This window comes from Pteronotus mesoamericanus, unplaced genomic scaffold, assembly GCF_021234165.1.
Source record: "Pteronotus mesoamericanus isolate MK-2021 breed Mesoamerican mustached bat unplaced genomic scaffold, CSHL_Meso_final contig_202, whole genome shotgun sequence".
Taxonomy (NCBI): domain Eukaryota; kingdom Metazoa; phylum Chordata; class Mammalia; order Chiroptera; family Mormoopidae; genus Pteronotus; species Pteronotus mesoamericanus.
Genome location: NW_026555086.1, coordinates 2,753,818 through 2,777,183, shown reverse-complemented (window position 1 = coordinate 2,777,183; position 23,366 = coordinate 2,753,818). Strand labels below are relative to the sequence as shown.

General features: G+C 52.8%; 1 protein-coding gene across 1 annotated transcript in view; it reads left to right on the top strand.

The window, feature by feature from the left end:
- Nucleotides 1–4,975: 4,975 nt before the first annotated feature.
- Nucleotides 4,976–23,366, top strand: part of N4BP1 (NEDD4 binding protein 1) — a 36,101-nt gene continuing 17,710 nt past the window's right edge. Inside the window, exon 1 of the mRNA XM_054570313.1 lies at nucleotides 4,976–5,371. Within this exon, the coding sequence (XP_054426288.1) occupies nucleotides 5,174–5,371 (198 nt within the window). The 5' untranslated portion in view covers nucleotides 4,976–5,173. The remainder of the gene's footprint in view (nucleotides 5,372–23,366) is intronic.

The window sequence follows — 23,366 nt, the reverse complement described above, 5'->3', positions numbered from 1 at the left end:
TGGCTGAGGTGCAAACGCTCTGCGCAGGCCTGACACCGTGAAAAACCACACGCGGCAGAGAGCAACACACCCTGCTCCGCGGGGGTCCGGCCCCCAGATGAGCCTTCCCAGAAAGTGCGGGGGAGGGGTGCTGGGTCACAAGCCTCCCCCCTGCCCTGGGGCCTCGGGGGACTGGAGCCACTGAGTGAGCTCTTGCAGCTCGCCACACACACGGAACACAATAGGAAAGCCCTGTCCCCCATGAAAATGTGAGAAGAGGAAGGAAGTGACTCCCTCAGCGCCTTTCCCACGGGGCTGCCATGCAGAGCAGAGAGCAAACAGGGGCAGCGTCTGGGGCCTCTACAGCGCACACTCTGCAGAGGTCTTGGGGCAGGATAGTGAGAAGCACGCGGAAAAGGGAAACTGAGGCAGACAGGGGAACACGGTGGCCCCGCGTGCAGTCAGTCACCAGGGGCAGGGGTGGCACCCGGCAGGGGCATGACTGGGAAAAGAAGGGCCTCACCGCCAGGGAACCTCTCCTGCCCCGGCCTTTCCGCCCCCAAGACAACACCCAGGCCTCGGCTGTGTTGCCGCTCCCTGCCCTGAAAAGCAGCAAAACCAGGTGGGCAGCTCCAGGACCCGCTGCGATGACGAAGGACCCCTGCCCAGTGGCGGATCGGTCCGTGGAGACCCGGGCCCGGCAGGGCGCACCTGGAGTACTGGTGGGCGTTCCACTGAAACCCTCCCCCACACCTGCCCTGCGCTCCCGCTCCCGCTCCCACGGGCAAGAGACAGATGAAAGCCTCGAGTCAAAGGGCCCAGGGACGTGCGCGCTCCCTTCCGGGGAGCAGCCTGAGCCATTTCCCGTTTTCCTTTTCTTTCTCCTCCCCCCACCTCTTTCTTCACAGGCAGGGTCTCCTAAGCTCTAAGGCAAAGGGCAGGGCTGCTGGTCCCAGGCCAGCCCGTCCCTAAGGTCCCTTTTCTCTGACTTCTCGGCAGGCGAAGGCAGCCTGGCCTAGGCTCTCCTGTGGCTCTGCCTCTGCTCAGTCTTTTCTCACGGCTCATGGCAGGCCAGTCGTGTGTGTATGTGTGTGTCTCTCTCTCTCTCCCCGCCCCCCCGCCCCCCCCCCCGCCCCCATGGGCAAATGAAACTCTTCCTCGTGCACTTTCATCTCCCTGATCTATAATTCCCTACCGCGTCGGGGAAAGAGCCAGTGCTTCCAATAGCAGACTCATCCCCGGGCTTGGCTGCCCTGGGCTGCAAGGCTACGCCACTGAGGGAAGCTGTGGTTGAGAAACTGCATGAAGCAAGGGAGTTTCTTAAAAGGGGATTTCTCTATTTCCCCTTCTTTCCTTGTTCCCTATACTCAGGAAATCTTGAGAGTTTCCTAAAGGGAAACGCTGATCAGATATGAACTGGCAAGTCTTCTAAGCAGAGGGGGAAAAAAAACCCCCAGAGCTGTAGCTCTATGAATACAGTACCCGGTCCCGCTTTCTTTTTGGATGTGCGTAGGCACTATTCTGTTGTTTTAGGGTGGGGTTGGGGGGGCACTTTGTGTGCTTTTCAAGGCAGCCTCTCCTCACCCCTTATAATTAAGCAATTAAGAATCCCTGGGCAGGGAAGTCACCGGAAGCAAACAGGAACCGCCCTGGGGAAAGCCCTGTCCAATCACGCAACAATAGCAACTCCATTTAAGGTGAGTGCAACGGGAAGACAGGAAATAACACGCGGCATGGACTCCAGTTCTGGGTGCCATCTATCAGTGAGGCCACACTCCCCCAGAACTGTCTCCGTCCATCTCACGTCACCTACCTGGTGGGGGAAGGCTGCCGGTCGTGTGGACACCAAGGGAAAAGCCCAGGGGAGCAGGAAGTTTTTGGTCCTCAAGGCCAGTGGCTCTCTCCCCTGTGCTGAGTCATCTCTCAGTGGGGCACCGGGGGATCACACCTGCCTGAATTTCTGAGGCCTATGGAAAACCCCAGCAGCCAGGATCCCGGAGACGGTTGACCTTGGGTAATCCCTCTCACTAGTCCCCCGTGGCATTTCCAGCTGCAACGCTTTTCGATCCCCTCTTTCTCCTCGTGGGGGAATCTACACACACGGAGGGCCCCCCATTTCAGCGCAGCTGCGTAATCCACACAAAGCTTTTCCATGATAATGCAGTCTTAAGTACAGTGCCAATTTAGCAATAATAATAGCTAATATTTAGTAATCACTCACTGTGTCCAGGCATTGTTGACTGAGCATAAGTCAATTAGGAGTCTTCAGCTAGAAACGTGATCAAGATTTGTTCAAGGAGGGCCCTGGCTGGTGTGGCTCAGTGGACCGAGTGCCATCCTGTGCCCTGAAAGGTCGCTGGTTCGATTCCCAGTCAGCACACAGGCCTGGGTTGCAGTCCAGGTCCCCAGCAAGGCAACAGATACCTCTTGCATACTGATGTTTCTCTCCCTCTCTTTCTACCTCCCTTGTCCTCTCTCTAAAAAGAAATAAATAAAATATTTAAGAAAAAAAAAAGATTTGTTCAAGGGTCTTATAGTTTGCAAACTGGAAACACAACTAGGCAATACCCAGAGTGTTCTGAAGAAGAGGGAAAAGCTGAGGGTTCTTACAATAAAAAGTACATTCTTGAGAAAAACCAGTCCTGCACTTCAGCTTCTGGGTCGGTCTGAGGTGGTAATCCTCTAGCTGATCGGTGGTCTAAACATTCATGAACACTTCTCCAAGTCCTTCCGGGGTAATCAGAGGATTATCTGGAGGTCTGATCCATATCCAGGCATTGACATAGGACCAGAAGGTTCAGACTTTTAAGTTTCAGAGCTAGTTAAAACAAAGAATAGAATTGTTTCCTCAACCTACTTGATTTTTGTAATTTAACTGCTTGACTATAGTGACTCTACTTTATTTCTTCATTCTGTTACTCAGTGCTATATTATTTTTCACAACAATAGGAAGTATTTTTTGTTAATCACATTATATAGATAAGAAATTAAGATACAGAGAACTGAAGTAAATTCCCATGGTCCCTACCTGTCTACTACATCTACAACATTTAGCCCAGAGAAAGGAAACCAATGCTTTATCTTCCACAATCTGTTTTCATAGACTCAAAGAATGTTAAGATCCTGGAAAGACTTTAGAGATAACAGAGTACACTCTTGATTTTACGGATAGGAAAACAGACCTGGAGAGGGGTTAGGGTGTATTTGCCCTGGTCCCACGTTAAAATCATGGATGAGTCCCTAGTCTCACTTTTTGTACCTCTCCTATAGCGCACCCCCCACCTTCCCTCCCAGAAGAGATAGCTTTCCTGAATTTTTCCTAAGCATTTGTTTGTTTTTCAGTTCTCCATACTGATCATTCCCATTTTTTCCCTTCTGTTAACATTTTTAGTGAAAAAAGAGGAAAGGGAAAGGAAAGAAGAAAGAGAGAAAGCATGTCCTGGCTGGTGTGGTTCAGTGGATTGAATGCCAGCTTGTGAACTGAAAGGCTGCTGGTTCGATTCCCAGTCAGGACACATGCCTGGGTTGCAGGGCTAAGGTCATGTGAAATGTTTCTTTCTCATATTGATGTTTCTCTCCCTCTCTTTCTCCCTCCCCCTCCCCTCTCTCTAAATAAAAAAATAATAATAATCTTTAAAGAAAGAGAGAAAGAGGAGATAGGCAGGGTGAGAGAGAGGAAGAGAGAAAGGAGACAGAGAGGCTGGGATGGAGGGAACTGTTAATGGTGATGTGTTAGACCTCAGTCCTTGAGTTTGGCTAAGAGAAAATTCAGAGCCAAGAAGTCTAGTACAAGGAGTTTATTTAGAAAGTCACAGAGGTGAAAAAGTGAGCCAGGTGGGCTGCGTGGGCTCAGGAAACAAGTTACAGAGGCAAAAAGAGGGCTCTTGCAGCCTAGGAGAAAGAAAGCAAAGGATAGGCACGAAAAGGAGGGGATGGGGGGGTAGAGGTGGGGGCATGAGAGACAGAGAGAGAGAACCATGTCCCTTGTCTTAAGGGTTTTTAACCTGCACGTTAAAGGCGGGGATTTTAGGGGAGAATCTCCATAGAATACGCATCAGCTCTCCAGGAGCGCACTCCCAGGGTCCTGGTCTCCACTGATTGGTCGGCGCCAGGGCAGGGTTATTAGTCATCGCAGCTGGAACTGACGTCAGCGACAGCGTCGTTTTGTCTGGTTTTGCAGCTTTTCTGCGCCTGAAGCTGAAACACAGCGGAGACCTAGATGTTATCTCTGGTGCCATTATCTCTGGTGCCACCAGAACTCCGTCTCTGTGGTCAGCAAATGGGAAGCTTTGTTCCTAAGATTGTATGATGATCAGAAGCTACTGTCCTGAAGGCTTAGGGCTGAAAGGGAGGGGCCCTGCAAGGGCTCGCACGGGAGTCCTGTGTGGCTGTTTGGCGACCCCGTGTCCCTCTGCGGAGGGGGTCTAAGCCGCATGGCTAGCGACCTGCTACGGGAGGAAAAGTCACCCTGCGGGTAAGGTCCTAGCCTCTCACACTTGTTTTCCCAGTTTTGCCCATTGCTAGACACCAGGGACTTTCCGCCCTGGTGACATTCCGTTCCTGGCCAGTCATTCCTGCTCTGCTCACGCCTGCCTGCCTCCTCTGTCAGAACCATCCGCCTATCAATGAATGAGAAGCTGGATAACTCAGCCCCAGATAGCTCAGCCCGGGAGCCCTAGTGGCGATTTCAAGACGCCAGAAGACAAGCCAAATCCCTTGGGTGACATTGGGTCGGTCGCACCTCCTGCTCGAAGCCCCAGCTTCCCATCCGAAACACCACTAATTCGTCAGCCAACAGGCCACCCGGAAGCGCTGTGTCTCCCCAGAGAAGGCCGCCCAAGCCCCTCTCCACAGCCGACGCTTTGCCCTCAACAAACATGGCAGCGGCGCGTGACGTCACCTTCCGTCGCCTCCGCCCCCTCCCCGCCCCGGGTGAATGATGAGGCCCAATGACGGCAGCGGGCGGGACGCATGCGCGGCGGCGGGGCCCGGCCCGCGGCGACGGCGACGAAGGGGCGGAGGGGTTCCCTGCCCGCAGTTGCCGAGCCGCGGCGGCCGAGGCGGGATGGTGTAGCCGGGCCTGCGGGCGGGGGCGAGGCGGACGCCTCCTGACGGGCTCGGGGCCAGCGGCCGCACGCTGAGGGGGCGTCGCCGCCGCCGGCCCCCGGCGCCGCCGCGGGAGGCCGCGCCCGCCATGGCGGCCCGGCTGGTGCTGGATGAGTTCACGGCGCCCGCCGAGAAGGCGGCGCTGCTGGTGCAGAGCCGCGGCCGCATCGAGGGCCTGTTCGGCGTGAGCCTGGCAGTGCTGGGCGCGCTTGGGACCGAGGAGCCGCTGCCCGCGCGCATCTGGCTGCAGCTCCGCGGGGCGCAGGAGGCGGTGCACAGCGCCAAGGTGAGTCCGGCCGCCGCCCCCGCGCGCCCGGCCCCCCCGGCCCGCGGCCTCCGCACCGGCGGGGTCCCGGGGCTCCTCCACCCGTTCCCGTCCCGCCCCGCCCCGCCCCGCGCGCGCGGTGGGAAAGCGCAGCCCCCAGAGCCCGCGGACCTGCGTGCGCCGCTCAAGCCACGTGACCTTGGGTTAGCGGTTTAATCCCGGGGCGCCTCAGTTTCCCCGTTTGTAAAGGGGCGCTGGCGCAAGCGCGCATCCGGCGTAGAGCGCCGCGAACATCGCCTGTCGTTATCGTCCCCTCGCCCTGGCGGTGGTGCGCAGGGCTGGTGGCTGGGCCCAGGCCTCCGCTCCAGGGGTGCCGAGCCTTTGTGGGGGATTCAGTCCCTTTGAGAATCCAACTCCAGGACTGTCCAGAAGCGATGGGATGTTTAATAATAGTGTTCAAAAGAGCGTCATTTCTTGTGTTTATATTATGTGCAGTTCACATCCAGTTCGTAGTTGTAGCGTATCAGACGTTGCGCTCAATACTTAAGGAGGAGCTAATGCAGACCTTCAGAATGTAGTGGGGGTAGATTTTGTTCTCTCCTCTTTCTCTCTTTACATTCACAGCTGGGGAAACTGAAAGTTTTGAAGAGGTGACTCACCTCTCTAGATCAGCGTTTTAGCCTTACACATCCTGGAAACCTTCAACTACGCCCTCCCCCTCCCCCCCACAAACCAGAAAACAGCAAGAATCACCCCTCCTACCCCCACTCCCAGGTATGCACTTTTCTCTAGGTTTTCCAAGAGGGCAGGTGCAGCGGCCAGGTGTTTGCAGAGCTCTAGCTCCCCAAGGATGAGCCCTGGGTGGGTGGGTGGGGGGCGGGGGTCTTCCTTGGGTGGCGTCTTGCTTCAGGAATGTCGCGCTGCCCTGGGGGACTCTGCTGTAGCTGCTGGCTGGAGGCTCGCTTCCAGCGCGTGCTCGGGAGATAGGACACTTAACGGAGCGGCTCTTCCCCACACCGTTTTCACTTACACACTGTGCAGGTGTTGAGTCAGGTCCGCTTTCTTGTCCTTAATATTCTAAACCGTGTGTCTGAGTTCAGGCAGCTGCGCTGACTTCTTTCCCATCCTCGGGGCTGACGTGTTGGCCTGGCGGCGTCCGATCGCTCCTCGCGTTCTGCCCTGCATTCGCTGCTCCCCTTCCCACCACCTGTGTTGCGAGCACGGCCCACGTTCTGGGTGTGCGCCCCTCCCTTTGCTCCTCCCCTCCCTCCCTCTCGCGGCACCGCTTGGCACCACTTGCAGGACCCACTTGCGTTAAACTAATCCTCTAAAAGTCACTGCCCTGCCCTGGGGTTTCCTGTCGTCTGTTTCACTCTGTGTGCCTCTGGTTTGCAAAACCTGCTGACCTACCGCAGCCTATTTTCCCAGTCCTCTGCCCCAGCTCCTCACAGGAGCCCTACTGCCTCGCTCAGTCTGTGTGCGTCGCCTGCTCTCAGGTCACCCTCACTTGGGACTCACCCTGCACAAGTGCTTCTTTTGCTGCACAGAAGACAGTGCAGCCTGTCTCGCCAGACCCTCCCCATCCTCCTGCCCTGCTTTGCCCTGCCCCATGGTGAGCACCAGCTGATTGGAAAAGGTGTGCCTTGCAGTGCCTTGGAAGCAGGTGTCCCCTGCCCAGCTCTCTCTGCGTCGTGTGTCACTCATAACCCAGCCCTCCCACTTGTGAGAAATTCCTTTTTTCCCCTTTGAAATTCATGGGTAAGAGTTGAATACCACACTCAAGGACTTTTTGTTTTTGTCATTTTGTCTTGGAGTGTGTTTTACATTCTTTTGAAGAGAACACCATTGACTTCCCTCTTACAATTAAGAACAAGAAAGCAAAATTCAGCAGGTACAACACATTGAGTTACACTGTGAAGGAGAAGGTTTGGAGGAAGGAAGAGTTAGAGGAAAGACTTTGTTAAACCAGCCGGTTGAGTGAGGGCAGCTGTTCTGGGTCCCCTCAAGTGGCTGAATCTGTTCTCTTGCTCATAGAATGTGAGCGCGCCACCTTTTACCAACGGCTGGAGGAGCGAGTGGAGCCGACGTGCGGGCTGCGTGGCCTGGGGGGGAGGGAGCAATGCTGTTCGGGGAGGTGGCAGAGGCCCCGGCGCTCTGAGTGGCCACTGTGGTCAGAGGGGACATTTGTTGGAGGAAGCAGCACTTGAGCTGGTCGCTGAGGAGCCTGGAAGGTTCCCAGGTGCAGGTCCAGAAGCCGAAAAGCCCGTGGCAGAGTCTGGACGGGGTCGGCAGGGCCGGGGCCGTGCCCAGCGGGGGCTGCGAGGGTTCTGCTGAGCTCAGAGCTTGTCCGACGGTTCCAGCCACAGGTGGGCGTTGTTCTAGTTTAGAGCTCCCCGGGCGTGGGGTGCCCGGATTTTCCCTGGGACTCAGATGTAGGAATCGAGCCAGAGGCGCCAAGCCCTGGCATCAGGAAGGATGGCGGACACCTTGGTGGCCTGTCGCTTGGTGGGACCGGGCACTGACATTGAAAGAAAACGTGCCAGGAAGTGCACTGACTGTTGCCTCTTGACATCGAGGAACCCACAGCTTAGTGGGGCCAGAGAGAAGCTTGGGAACAAACAGCGTTGGGGGGGCGCTGCTGACAGCTTGCGAGGACCCTCAGGAGCCCCGGAAGGAAGGGTGCTTGGCCCAGCCGGGCACCCCCGGGCGAGTGAGCACCTTCCAGAGGGACAGGCAGTGCAAGATCAGGGCCGCGGAGCCGCAGCGCCTCGCACACAGGGACCGGAGGGGTGGCGGAGGTGGGGGAGGCCAGGCGGGGCTGTAGGGCAAGAGCGAGGCGTCAGAGCCGCCTGGCCCCAGGTCCGGCTGCTGAGTGGCCACGGCTAGGCTGTGAGGTCACGAGCTGGAGGGAAAGGTCCAGCCGCAATTGTAGCCATAGCACGTGACTGCAAGGGACAGGGGCGCAGTGTCGGGAAGTGAGAGGAGAGCCCGGAGAGGGCATCGCCCATTGGGCCCGGGGGGAGGGGCTAGTGGCAGACAGGGAAACAAAGGAGTTTGGGCGAATTTCAGAGAGGAAGTTAAGTGCTGCTTCCCAGATGCTGCCTCATCCGCAGAGGGAGGAACAGTACAGAGCAGGGTGGGACCCTTTGGGGTGGGAGGAGGCTGGAGGGAGCTTGGGGGTTGAGGCAGTAGAGCTCTTCCTTCAGGTCTAGGAGCCACCCCTCCAGGTGCTCCCTGGGGCTGGGCCGGACCGCGGAGGCCAGTGGCTGGTCGGGGGAAGGAGCCGGCGAGCTAGGGCACGCGCCCTGTGGAGAGAGCAGGTGCCCGTTCCTAGTGTCAGCCAGTGCACGGTGTGGGCCCCGCCGTGCCATCTTTTCAAGAGGCCACTAGTTCGTGTTTTCAAAACCATGCATGCTGTGAACGAATTACATCTCTATAAAAGTTTTGCATTCATATGATGTTTTTAAAGTATACATATTCTGAAACAAAACAAAACAAACAAATTCACCACGCATGCTAAGCAGAGCGCGTCAGGCGGACCAGACCTGGCGTTTGGATGGCCTGTGCGGGGCCTCCGCATCAGCCGGCAGGAGGCAGGGTGAGGGCTGAGGGCGGTTGCAGGCCCACGGGCCTGTGTGCTGACGGTCCCGGGGGAGAGGGTGCCATTCCCTCCCGGAGCCGGAGGGCGGGAGCGCACGGGTCAGGGTGGATGGCAGAGGCACTGCTGGGAGGGCGCTCGGAAAGGACATCAGGGGCTGGGGACTGACGAAGGGGCCGGGGAGGGTCGATCGCATGAATTCGTGGTGTGACCTGACCCGGAAACTCTCCGGTGGGTGACAGTTGCTCCCATTCTGGGTCTTGGTGGAGCCAACATGCAAGGACTGAAGGGGCCTGAGGTGCCCTGGAGCAGGGTGCCCAGGGGCCCAGGACCTGATTCGGAGCAGTTGGCCTGCCGAGAGCCAGGACAGTCCAGAAACACCGAGGCTTACCTCCTGGTCTCAGGGAACTGCCCATCAGAGAGCGCAGCTTGCCCAGGAGGCAGGTCAGGGCCGGAGGGCCGTGACTGAGTGTGGCTGGGGGACCAGACCTTAGACTGGGCTCCCCTCTGAACTCCAAGAGTCACAGAGCCAGAGGGCAAGTTCCGGGCGCCCTGGAGAGAGAATTCTAGAGCTGGTGGCTGTGGAGGAATTGTGCGGCAGTTCTGAGCCCCAGGGGGCGGGGCCGCATGGCGGCTGGGGGCAGTGGCAGGGCTGCGGTTCCCACCACTGAGAGGACGGACGGCGGAAGCGGCTGTCCCCCAGGACCGCCGCAGGGAACTGGGCGCTGGTTAGGGGGTGGGCCAGGATCCTTTCGGGGAGGCTAACAGAAGTAACTGGAAGTGAATGGCCTGGCTCCTCAATGCACAGGTTGTCCGTGAACTTCAGGGCGCTGAATTTCTGGGCCTTGGCTGCCTACCATTGCTGTTTGGGGCGTGACCACACGCCGCGGCCGCGCGTTCCAGTGACCTGCCAACAGCTCGCGCCTGGAGACCTTGTGAGGAGAAGGCTCAGCAGCCTCCGTGGTCTTTGAAATCACAGCACGCCCGCGCACAACTGTGCTTTTCTGCTGTGAGGCAGAGACGGGGGAGGGGGTCTTAGGAAGGGCTGCTGGTCTCCCTTTTCCCACTTTGAGCTCCGACTCCTGTGCTTGTAGAGCAAGAGAGAAGGGGAAGAAGGGACTGCAGCCCCAGCAGAGGCAGCCCGCTACTGCCCTGACTTGAGGGCCTTTGTTTTCCTTCTCAGGTAGGAGAGCTGGTACCTCGGTACTTTTCTGTCCTTTTCTTTTTTTAAAGATTTTATTTATTAAGTTTTAGAGAGAGGGGAAGGGAAGGAGAAGGAGATGGAGAGAAACATCCGTGTGTAAGAGATACAGGAATTGGTTGCCTCTCGCACGCCCTCAACTGGGAACCTGGCCTGCAACCCAGGCATGAGCCCGACTGGGAATCAGCCGGCGACCTTGCGGTTCTCAGGTTGGCGCTCAGTCCGCTGAGCCCCACCAGCCAGGGCGCCTGCCTGCTCTTTGTGTTTTTGTTTGCCTGCCTGCTTGCTTGCTTGCTTTCTGTCTTCCTTCCTTCCTTCCTTTTTCTTTCTTGTCTTTTTTTATTCCCCCTTTTTTTGGCGGGGGGTGGGGGGTACCTGGTTTCATGAATGACTTCTTCAACAGGAGGATTGTTCACAGAGGAAATAATTCGTAGATGTAACACTGGGTGGTGACATGGAGTTTTTGTTTTGATTTTACCAGAAAGGACGTTGGTGACCTTTTTGCATTTCCAGGAATGATTTTTTTTTTTAACTCACTGTGGTTGTGAAAATCATCTTCTTAAGAAATAGTGGTTTGTTCAGTTTCTTTTTATGGGTAATATTTTGGGGTTATGCCAGGATATTAAAATAGGGGATCCTCACACTGATGATGCTGGGTAGCAGTGATCGCTCTTAACTAGTTTCCTCTTCCCTGTTTACCAGCTAATGCTGCGGGGTTTTAATTAAACCAAGGACAGCTTGTTCTGTGCTGCCTTTTTACTAAATTCACGTATAAAGTTAGCAGTCTTGCATTTCAAAAGCAAAATTATGGGGGGAGGTGGTCCTTATATAATTAACTAAAGAACTTTTTTATAAAAAAACCTCACATCATATGGAAACCAGAAAACGCTTTGGTTTAAAGACAGTGAATTGTTTCTTTTCGTTGCTACACTAAGGGGTTTCTTTCAGCCTCAAGAAGGCTTGGCCGGCCGTGGCACCGACAGGGTCCGCGGCGTGCACGAGCCGCGGCCGAGCCGCGCGAGCCCACCTCTGGGCTCTCTGCCCGGGACTCGGCTGTGGTCTCGGTGTCTTTGGGTTGGCGCTCCCTGTCCGCTGGTCATGTGGGTCTGTCTGTTCTGGAGCCTGCACACTCAGTTCGCAATAGGTTTCATTGTTAACCTTGGTATTTTATAAACTAAGACAATGAAGTTTTACTTTGTTATAACACATAGGCTAATAAAATTAGGGAAAGGACATATATTTTAAAATTAGCATTAAAATTATCAAATCAATGCATTGCTTATTCTAAGGATTATTTTTACTGTATGAATTTGGATTTTTTTTAATTTTTAAAAAAAGATTGTTTTTATCTATTTTTAGAGGGGGGAAGGGAAGGAGGAGAGGGAGAGAAACAACAGTGTGTGGCTGCCTCTCATACGCCCCCCCACTGGGGACCTGGCCGCCACCCAGGCCTGTGCCCCGACTGGGACTCGAATCGGTGACCCTTTTTTTCTCAGGCCGGCACTCAGTCCATTGACCCACACCAGCCAGGGCTGAATTTGGATTATTAAGCAAAAATGCTTTCAAAGTATCAGTTTCTGTGACTTTTGGGGCTTTGGGGGAAGGGGTCCTTGAAGGACTAACACACTATAAGTATCAGATGTTTAGCTTCTTTATTTTCTCAGAATACTAGGAATATGGATTTGTATAAAATCTTGTTATTCTCTGTAAACCAATTAGAACAGAGGTTCTTTAAGAAACATTATAATGTCATTTATTAATATCCTTGAGGTGGGACTATATTTCACACTCACACCATAAAAAATAAAAGCTTTTCTCACAGACTGGCAGAAAGGTTTCAGCTTTTGTTCCCCATGGTCTTAGCCACAAGTCCAAAGTAATCCAAGAACATTTGTCTAGAAAGCATGTCCAGATTTCACAAGGCTGCGAAAGGCTGCTTTGGGTGGTCCTGAGCGATGTCCTCACACAAACAGAAAAGACCAACACCACACATTCTTAGAGTCTCTCATCTAGGAGAAATAAGTCCCTGTTATCTGCTGGACAGGTCACCGCCCAGGCAGACCGTAAAGTCAGATCCCTGATGACTGGGTTCGTGGAGGCGGAGGCTACCGCCAAGACTGACCTGGCCATCTGTACCTGCTGGTCCCTGAGCCAGAGTGCAAGGGACGTGTGACCAAGAACCATAAAGCAGGAACAAACTCAGAAGAGAAGAGAACTCCGGGCGGGAGCCCAGTAAGTCCTCTCTCCGCTGCTGGAGGGCCCCGTGGACGAACCGTGCTGGAGGTAACAGCGCACGCGCACACGGTTAGGTCGCTGAGGAGTGAGGAACCATCAGGAATGTGAAGGTGGTTCAGAGAGCATTTGAGGGTGTGAATTTTTATCAGCACTAAAAAAGAAAAAGAACGATAGAATAAAATTGCTCAGTTAGATACCAAAGGGCTAGTATCTTATAGACAGTGAGAGCGCAGCCTCGGGGGCAGCCTTTCCACCCGACTGGGAGCGTGGGCATCTGTGCTGGAAGAAGCCTGCCCTCGGACTCGGAGTGGCACCGTCCCGGCGCTGGGCGGTGGTGGCGAGCCAGACAGAAGTTAACTTCCCAGAGAATTAAATCGCCTCTGGGCGGGCCGGACGGAGTGCTTCTTGAGCGAAAAGCCATCCTTTTGCCTTACTTAGAAATATTGAGTAGTTTTTCTTAATGGTGTGTGGTTAATAAAATGGAACGCACACCCTTTTTGGGTCATTTGAGGCACTTCCTCTCTTAAACAGTGTCACCCACATCATTGATAAGGGACTGGATGTCAGCTGGTGTTCCCAGACTTCTAGTTCCTGTTTGGACATCATCTTGTGAGACCTTTATTGGTGGACCCAGGGCTTCCCAGCAATGGTACTGTTGACATTTTGGTCAGAGGATGCCCACCCTCTTCCCCTGCCCCTCAGCTGTGACAACCAGAAATGTCACCTGACGTAGCCAGTGCCCCAGGAAAAACTGAGTCACCCCTAGTTGAGAACCGCAGTGTGAAAGAACCAAGGCCAGTCCCCACACCGTGCAATGAAGTTGTGTGGCGAATGCTATAGTTTAAAAAACGAGACACTGTCGTACATAGGACAGGTCGACATCACCCCCCACCCCCCTCCATCCTTGGGATGTATTTCTGGATAACAGTGGGAGGGAGGAAAGGTCAGATCAGGCTGCAAATACAAGAAACACGCTGAACTCCCAGCCGCAGAGGCCTTTGACCGTGGCTCTGAGATCGCGGGCGTGAACCTCAGGCAGCCAGGGGCGTTGGAGAGTTCCAAGTGAGGAGGTGGGACCGGCGCGCTCATATGCAGCTGTGACACTGTCGTGGGAAGGCCGTGGAGCGTGACGGGACTACCAGCAGAAGGAAGAGTACAGCGCTGGTCGCAGTGTTCGTGCGGCGCGAGCTCTGTGAAGGGTGGCATGTATTGAGACAGGAAGAGAGCTTTGAGTCCCGGTGACTGTGTTTCATCGAAAGGGAACGTGGGCCGAGGACACGGTCCAGGCTGGAGGAAAGCCGTGAGCTCCGATTCAGGCCTTTTCTGTTTGAGGCACTTGTAGAAATGCCCGGGGTACAGTCTGCAACCAAACAGGATTAAGTAGTCATGGCTAGAGGCAGAGATTGGGTGCTGTCACCAGAGGGAAGTGAAAGTTGGGGTTGCAGTTTGAAGAGTCTGGGCAGGTGTAACTGAGGGAGAGAACGAGGAAGGCCCTTGGGGAACATCCACACTGAAGGAGCAGGAGGAAGGGGCAGCGTGGGATTTAGGGGAGCGGTCAGAACGGCGGGCAGTGAAGGGCGGTGTGGTGTGCCAGCAGTGCGAGGGGAGGGCTCGCCTGGAGGGCTGGGTGCGGGAGGAGAGTGCGGAGTAGGCGCCTCGGGCTTGCCGTGGGGTGTCGCTGTCGGCACTCAGGACAGTGGTTGCCGTTGGAACAAGACCAGGACCCAGATTTCAAAAAGGGTTGACAGGGGAGCCAAGTTTAGGATACTTTTTCAAAAAGGTTGAAGGTAAAGGGACGGGCGGAGTGGAGCCAGGCACAGGCAGCGGGCAGGAGGAAGTGTTCCCCAGGGCAGGCCCACGCCTGTTGGTGGCAGAGGGGCAGGGCCGGGCGGCGGGTGCTGAGTCAGGCGGGGACAGGGCATGTGGCTGCGAGACAGACGCCAGCAGGAGAAGGAGTTCCCGAAGGCTCGGGTTTTTAGATGCAGAAGGCGAGCCAGCTGGAAGGATGCACACCTGTTGGCCTCTGGGCTCCGTCATACTCTCTGACTACGTGAGAAGAGTGACAGAAACGAGGTTGGGGACCCGAAGACAGTATTAGGGTGAGAGCAGAGAGGAAAGTAATTAGGGACGCTGAGCGTTGTGGAAGCTGGGGGACTGCAGAGATTGGCGAGTGGACCAGGAGGACGCCGAGGGTGGCCGACCGGTGACCATGCGGGGCCTTCCCGGTGGAGCAGTTAAGACACGCCCACCGTGGGAAGCACTTGCCAGCGTTTGAGAGAGGACGTTGAGAAGGAAGAGAAAAGAGAGCAAGTGTTAGGCCTACGGCAGGAGTACGGCTGACGTGACCGTTACAGACCTGCAGCAATGTTAGTAGCATGGATGGCCGGTAGACGCCGAAAATGAACCCATCACAGACTTGTAGATGAATGATGTTTGGAAGTTTGATTTTTCTAAGGCTTCTCTCATGCTTCTAATATATATATATATTTTGTGTCAGTGTCTGAAAATCCTGTTAACCTTCCAACTCTCTTTCCTCTTAGAGATCACGCCCAGCACCCTTGGCCCCGAGGCGAGCTGCCAGTGTGCCGCGGGGCCGTTTGAAACCCCTCCGCAGTGGGTTGACGGCTCCCCGGCGGCCAGCGCTTGGCCGCGGGCCCTGGGCAGCGCTGTGCCAGGGCGTGCGTCCGGCCCGGAGCTGCCCGGTGTGCTAGGTCTGCACCCGGAACAGCTGCTGTCCAGGCGCTCCGGTTTTTAACCTTTATGTCTTATTGAAACTCGTTTTGCACCAGTGCCGTCGGTTGTCACTTGCTGCTGGGGACGTTGCAGGTAGCACCCTGTGCTTTCTCCCCTGCACTCAGCCAGCTGCTTCAAACCCCGTGTGATCTGGGAGGCAGGCCGCCAAAGCCCCTCAGCTGTGGGCCCGTGAGGGATGGTAGGTGGTGAACGGGTGCCCAGGGACCTGCCGCAGGTCGCACCGGCAGGCTCTTGAATGGTCACTTTGACCCTTCCTGGCTTTAGCTGTTTCCTCTCTGGATTCCTGAGGTGATGTGAAAGGGGAGAAGATGTGGAACAAGGTAGACTGGTAGTAGTTCATTCTGCCATGTATGTGAAAGGGAAGTACTGCAAGTATTATATGCCCCCCTTTTTTTCTTAAAACTCCGAGTATCATAAAACAGTGTGAACATTGCAGGGTGGGGAAACAGTTTTTGACTAGCATTCAAATGTTCAGATACCAAATAGAGCCAAATGCAAATAATGGCTATTTGGATCCATGGAATCTTATCAGTACAGCTGATGGCCAGACCTCTCCTGGAATGCAATGATACTATGTACTTTATTGTTCACCTCTGAACTCGAGGATAAAAATCAAGTGCTGCTCCTTCATAACTCTCGGGGGACGATTACTCATTGCCCTTGGGGCGCGGGCACATGCACACACAGTTCCGGGCATGCAAAGCTGTAAGTGGCCGTTAGCACCATGCTCCCCAGCGCTGCAGTTCCCTTTGCGGGCGTCGTCCTCGAGACCCGGGCTTCCGGCCAGGCAGCTCTGCGTGTCCCGGGCGCCGCTCTGCCAGCCTTCTTGGCGTGGGCACAGCCAGAGCCACGCAGTCTCCTCTCAGGGACCAGCGCTGCCTTGCTCTTCTCTGCAAGGCGATGGCCTAAAGTGCCTCAGTAGTCCCAGGGGCCATCGCTTGCTGCGAAAGGGTTGTGTAAACTAGGAAAAGTAAATTGATTTGTTTGTGAATAACAGATCTGGTCAACGGTCTTAGAGTGTGTATTTTCTATAGGTTCAAGTGTATAAAATTGACTTAACTTGATAAAAACATAGGGACTTTTGTGATTATCATTTTAAAAATTACCTATACTTTCTATTCAACTTTGCCGTGAACCTAAAACTGCTTTAAAAAAATAAAGTCTACCTTAAACAATCACACTGAAGGCTTTTCACTAATTTTTGCAGTTACTTATCTGTCTCAGCACCCAGTTTTTACATTTTTTAATTTAATTTCACATTTTCTTTCGGTTGCATAGGCCTGAGAACATCCAAAATCATACAATTAATTAGTTACAGATGTAATAGTGTCTGGACAGCTCTTCTTACAAAATATTATTTGACTAAACTAATCTGGAAAAGTAACCAAAATAATAGAAAGTAATTGTTTCAAAGGTGAATCACTCAGTATTTCATAACTGCTAGGCTTCCTTATCTTAGAATTGCGCAGAACTGAAACTGAGGGCCAGCGATGCAGCGCGCAGCAGGGTATGCGTCCACTTTCCTAGTTCTTAATAGAATTAGGAAGTCGAGAGGATGTCAAAAGAATATATGCACATGGTTAAACAAAGCTTCAGGTGGCTCTGACGTTTTCTGGAGTTGAGAATAGCAGTCCCTTGCTGCTGCTCCCCAGCTTCCCACAAGCAACTACTTTTCACTGTTTTTTGGGGGGCGGGGGAAGGCGGGGAAGGAGAGGGAGAAAAACATCCATGTGAGAGAGAGACATCAGCTGGTTGCCCCTCGCACCCCCAGCTTAGGGACCTGATCTGCAATCCAGGCATGTGCCCTGACTGGGAATCAAACTGGCAACCTTTTGGTTTGCAGGCTGGCTCTCAATCCACACCAGCCAGGGCTCTTTTTAGCTGTTTGTTCTAACGGTTACAAAAATAAATAACATACTGCTATTTCTTACCGAGTTTAGGGCATAATTCACTTCAGTTAGATGGCACGCAGAAACTACCCCCATGTTCCCAATTGCTGTGGTCTGAAATTTTGCATCCCCTCAGAATTCACATATGGAAACCTAGTGCCCAGTGTAATGGCGTTGGGAGATGGAGCCTTTGGGGGGTGACTGGGTCATGGAGGCAGAGCCCCCGTGAATGAGAGCAGTGCCCTGCAAAGAGGCCTGGGGCGCCTTTGCCCCTCCACCTGGTGAGGACACAGCAAGGAGTCGGAGGCCCGGAGGAGGGGCCTCTCCTAATCCCGGCCCCTGATCTGGGGCTTCCCACCTCCAAAACTGGGAGAAGTAAATTTCTGTTGTATTCTGTTGGGAAAAAAAGCCACCCAGTCCATGATATTTGTTCTAACAGCCTGAGTGGACTAAGACCAATATAGTATTTTTTTTCTTTTTGTTTCTTTTTTGTTCAGTTTTGGTTTTGTTTTGTTTTTTTTAAGCAAGAAACAGGGTTTCTTTATAAATGACTTACATAAATATGACAAAGCCCAATCCTGTATTACATTGTGTTTTCCTCCTGGTACAGCTTTTTCCTGGTATTTTCATCTCCTTATGGGATTTGGCTTGAGCACACCCATGTTTCAGGAAGGTCCCTTTATGTCCTCCACTCACGGAGCCCCTGCCTGGCTGAAGGCCTCTCCAACCCTTCCCCTCCTCCGGCGGCCGGTTGCTGGCTTGTTCACTGCACAGCTGTCACCTTTGGGCTTCTGTGTGCCACTCTTGGATCAAATTTACTAATTCAGCTCCCATGTTTTTGATGGCCTTTGTATTTAAAGTAGTTTCTCCAGAAACGAGTCCGTGGGACTAGTTTTCTCAGGCTGTGGCACACCTAGAGATGTCTTTGTTCTTATATTTGATATGCATTGTGGAGGGTATAGAATTACAGATTGAAAATCATTTTTCCTTAGAATTTGGAATGCATTGCCCCCTTTTTCTCCAGGATCATCCAGCGTTGCTGTTGAGAATTTCTAGCACGCGTGGGACAGATACAGATAGCATTGCGGGCCCTTTAAAAACCGAACTGGCGTTGGAATCTCTGCTCACGGAAGACAGGGCTGCAGCTTGGAGCCGGCATGTAGGCCAGCTACCTGTGAGAACCACGCTCTCAACATTCATCACGTGTAGGACTTGATCAAGACCAGAGTCTCATCGTATTCCAAATGGCTGTGATACAAAATTACCTGGCATCGGAAGAACCAGGAAAATGTTAATTCTTGTGAGAAAAGACAGTGGACACCCTCGCCAAGAGGACAGCGATGTTGATTTATCTAAGACTTTAAAGCATCTGTTATAAAAATTCTCCAACAGGCAATCCCTGAAACTGATAAAAAAGTTTCAGCAAAGAAAGAGAATAACCAAACAGAAAGGCTAAAACTGAAAAATACAATAACCGAAATAGATTTTTAAAAAACCCTCAACTTTAAAATAGAGATGACAGAAGAGAGAGCCCGTGAACTCAGAGAGAGAACGATGGAAGCCGTCTACTCTGAGCAGAGGGTTGGGGGTAGAGTGTGTGAAAATGTTTGCAGAAGTAGTGGCTGAAGACTTCCCAAATTTGGCAGAAGATGTAAGCATCATGATTCAAGAAGCTCAGTGAACACACACAGAACAAACTTGAAGAACTTCACAGCCAGACGCATCATAACCACACTGCTGAAAACCGAAGACAGTTAAAAACCATGAAAGCAAGCATCTGGAGAAAAGCCGCATGGAGGGAACAGCAACGAGAAGGAGTGCGGGTTTCCCATCAGAAACCACGCAGGCCAGAGAAGTAGCATAATATTTTTTAAGTGCTGGGGAAAAAAGAACTGTTCACCAAGAATCCTCTAGCCAGTGAGGTTATCCTTTGAGAATGAAAATGAACTAAAGCATGATAAAGCACCCCACTGAAGGGACGCCGGGGAGAAATCACTGCCAGTGGCCTGCTCCAAAAGAATTGCTAAAGGAAGTTCTTCAGACAGAAGTGATAAAAATCTGGCTGAATATAATAGACTGCTTTCCTCTCTTGAGTTCTTTAAAATGAGTTAATGGTTGAAAGTGAATTTTATAACACTGTCTGATGGGATTTCAGATGTGCACACATGTAATGTATGAGGTCCCTGTAATGGGAAGGGAAGGGCAGGAAAGGGACCGAGACTAGAGGAGCCCACGAAATGGCGGTGCCCTACAACTTGAGCCCACTGGACTGAGTCACAGGGGGGTGGGGGATGGCACGGAGATGCCAGTGCCATTGAAGGGGGACAGGAGAAGGGAGAGCACTTCTTCCTTCTTCACTTATTTGTTATCAGTATAACCCTGATGCTGAAACCAGACAGATGATGCAAAATAAAGGAAAACTACAAACCACAGTTTCTCATGACTAGAGATGGAAGAGATGTGGAAATTCATAACAAGATGTTTGCAAATGTAATTCACCAGTATATAAAAGAATCACACACCGTGACCATGTGGCGATTATTCCAGGAATACAAGGCTGGTTCAGTATTCACATACCGGTCAGCATAACCTATAGGAACAGACTGAAGAAGTAAAATCACATGATTATATCCACTGAGACAGTACAGTGTTTAGCAAGTTTCAGTACCTATTCATGTCCATGTTCCTATAAAAGTGGTGATACCGGACAGTTTCTCCAACATGGTAAAGAACATCTATTTAAAAAATATGACATACTTAACGGCACTGGACTGGATGCTGTCTCCCTTAGGCGGTGAGCAGCAAGGCGAGCAGGTGAGCCGTCACCGCTGCTTGTCCACACAGTGTTAAAAAGCGAGCTGGTATAAGAAGGCAGGGAGATAAAAGGTATGGAGAGCAGAAAAAAGATTGTGAGTGACACAATTATCTGCATAGAAAATCCCAAGGGATCTACAGGAAGAAATGCTAGAACTGAAAGTAGGTTCAGCAAGGTCGCAAGATACATGATCAGTATACAAAAGTCCATTGTATTTGTTTATTAACAGTGAACGCACAGAAACTAAAATCAGAATACAGTGCCGTGTGCAGTCACTCCAAAAATGAAATGCCGGGGTGTAGAACGAACAGATGTGTGCAGGACGTGTATGCTTAAAACTGTAGAACGCGGATGAGAGCGAGCGGAGGGCCGGAGGGCCGGAGGGCCGGAGCGGGGAGCCTCGGTCGCGCCTCCAGGGCGCGGCAGAGGTCGGCCATCCTGGAATCGCGGACGAGTTCTACACGATGGCTCGGCGAGATTATTTGTAAGATTTCTATGGAGGGGCAAAGGAACTGAAATAGCTGAAAACAACCGCAACTGTAAGTGAAACAATTTAAAGGGCAAACTAATTTTACCACAGGCTAATTAATTTAAGTAAGAGTTAAGTTCCTATGGCGTCTCATCGACACTACTACAAAGTGACGCGGCATGGGATGAGTTAACTCTCGGACGCGGTGTGCTGTTTTCTCCTGTACATATAATACATACATGCCTGCGGTAAAGCTTAACATATATAAGTCAGGCACTGAACAAGACGAACAGCAATAACTAATAAAAAGAAATGGTGGGAGGAGCCTGCTGTAGTAAGAGCAGCGTCCCTCCGGAAACGCCTCCCTCCCCCTCCCTGTGAGGAGGCGCGGCGCCGCGCGCCTGCGTGGTGAGGCGGAGAACGCGCGGGCGTTGGGGCGTTGGGACTCAGTGCTGGGGGGCCCTGGCCTGCCCTGCCCTGCCCTGTCGTGCCTCGCGAGCGGGGTCCTGTGCCGTCGAGGTGGCTGGAGCTGCAGGCGAGCCGCGGACAAGGGGGGCTGCTGTTAGGACACTGTCAGGCGCTGGCCAGGAAGCGGAGAAACTGGGTCTCTCCCGTGGCGCTGGAGGGAGTGCGAAGCGGAACGGCCGCCCCGGAACGGAAAACCTAGCACGCATGTGCCGTGCAACCCGGAACCCGGCAGTGGCGCTCGGGGCGGTTACCTCAGCCAAGGGACAACGAGTCCACGTCAGGCCCTGTCCCTGGCTGCTCACTTCAGCTCTGTGTCAAAGGCCCAAACCGCGACGGCCACACATCCCTCAGGCAGGCGGCAGGCAGGCACCGTAGTTCGTCCGCACGCCAGAGCCGCGCCCGGCAGTCACCCGAGCGGGTTGCGGGTGTGTGCGACAGGGGGCTGGATTGCAGGAGCGGTGCGTGGCGCCGAGGAGCCGATCGCAACAGTCGCCTGCTGTACAACCTATTTATGTTACATTCTTAAAGTCACAAAATTGTAGCGATGAAAACATCGGTGGTTGCCGGCCGGCGGGGATGGTAGGTGGGGTGGGGCAAACGTGGCTGCAAAGGGGTCACTTGAAGGGAGCGCTGTGGGGGCGGGCTGACTCCGCATCTTGATCAAAGTGGCATTTCGTGAGTGAACGAGTGTACGTGGGGTAAGAGGGCGCAGAACTAGCGGCACGCACTGTGCGTGTAGTCGTTCTGGTTTTGATACCGGACTGTAGTTAAATAAGATGCAGTGATTGGAGGAAAAAGTGAAGAGTACGCAGAATTTTTATGTACTAACTTTGCAACTTCCTGTGAACCTGTGATGTTTTCAAAATAAAATGTTTTAAAAAAACAACTTGCAAACCACAGCCCAAATGCTGCATAGGTTCGGACAGGCGGCAGGCAGCGGAATGTCCGTTCGGGGGTTTTCGGGGATGCTGACATCAGTACTGAACGCTGCGGCACATCCAGGATAAATGGGTGGTGGCTACGGTGCTTTTCGTTTACTGCTTTGGCTGTTAGGACATAGCAAACTGCTCTAATTTAAAAACAACAACAACAACAAAAAAGGCTCCTATCTCTGTTCTACACCCATTATTTTCATTCTTTACCAAGTCTACAAACATCCCAGGATTATCCAGAAGGACACACGGAAGCAAAGGAGTCATGACTGAGCATCTTACTGTCTAGGTTGGGCTTTGTCTCTGGGACATTTCCCTCGAGTTTCTGGTGCTTCATCCACTCGTGGGGCTTTTGTGGCTGTGGGTGTGTAGACAAGGAGTGTGCACACTTGTGTCTGTTCCAACCGAAGGGGCATGGCAATCACAGTAGCAGAGCCTCGTTGTAACTGGGGCAGCACGGGCTGAGCTTTTCCATGGCACCATTTTGGGTAGTGTTATTCTAATTTTAAAGAATAGATCAGGTGCCCAGGCTCATTTCTTACAAATTCCTGTTCAGAAAATGTTCACTGGTGATTTAAATGTGGTGTTACTATTTAGTAAGCAGTGACAGTGCGCAAGACACTGTTGCCAAAACTTTGCCTTCAGTGCTTCATGGAATTCCCTCAAATAGACGACAGCACTGACCTTCTGTCTCTTCCACACATGCAGGGGCTGGGGCGGGAGAAGGCGAGGTGACCTGAGCCAGGTCCTCAGTTGTATGGCTGGGACTGGAGCCTGGGCGCTGGCTGCGGTGCCCGAGTTACTAACCAAGCGTGTTGGCTGAGTTCACGCTCCTGCCTCGCGCGGCAGCCTGTTCTTGAGAGCCCGGGTCCGTGTCGTAGGGTAGCCAGGCCCCTCGGCACCACAGCTCACCGGAACCCCCGGCCGTGTGTCTGAGGACGGCAGGGCCGTCCAGGAGTCTCTGCCTCTCTGCCCGCAGGTCCGTATTTCAACAGTCTGCTCTTTCTTAGAAAACAGATATCAAGTTACGTAGGTTATGCATGGTTCCAGCCAGCTGGAAGAAATTTCTGCTAAATTAATCCTTTTTTTTTTTTTTTTTTTAATGTCTTGAACAAATCAATATGTTTTATTTGGAAACTAAGGACGATAGTAGCGAAGCAAAGTCTAGGTTTATTCTGGAGTAATTTGTTTGACTTGATTATCTTATCTCTTAAGTATGTCCCACTAGTAATAAATGACAAGTAGCTGGCAAAGGTGTTTGTTCTTCAGAAGTGGGAGTGGACCCGGCCTTATAATTCTCTACTGCGCGACTGGGCACAGCTGGGCACGGCTGGCCCTGCGGTCACGTGGCAGCATACGCTACTGAACGTGTTACCTGCCTCTGAGACTTAGATTCTGTGTTTCCAGTTTCTGTAAAAACAATTAGCAACTTACATCTGTTCCTTTAAGTCCTTTATTTAAATCATGGCCTTTTCCCCACAGTTATTAGCATGTAATTGACCAGGGTGTCCAACCTTCTGCTGTCTCCACGCCAGGACACACTGGAAGAAGAGTTGTCGTCTTGGGTCCCATGTAAAATACATTGTGGCACGTAATCACAAAAAAATCTCATGTTTTAAGTGAATGTACAATTTTGTGTTAGGCCGTATTCACAG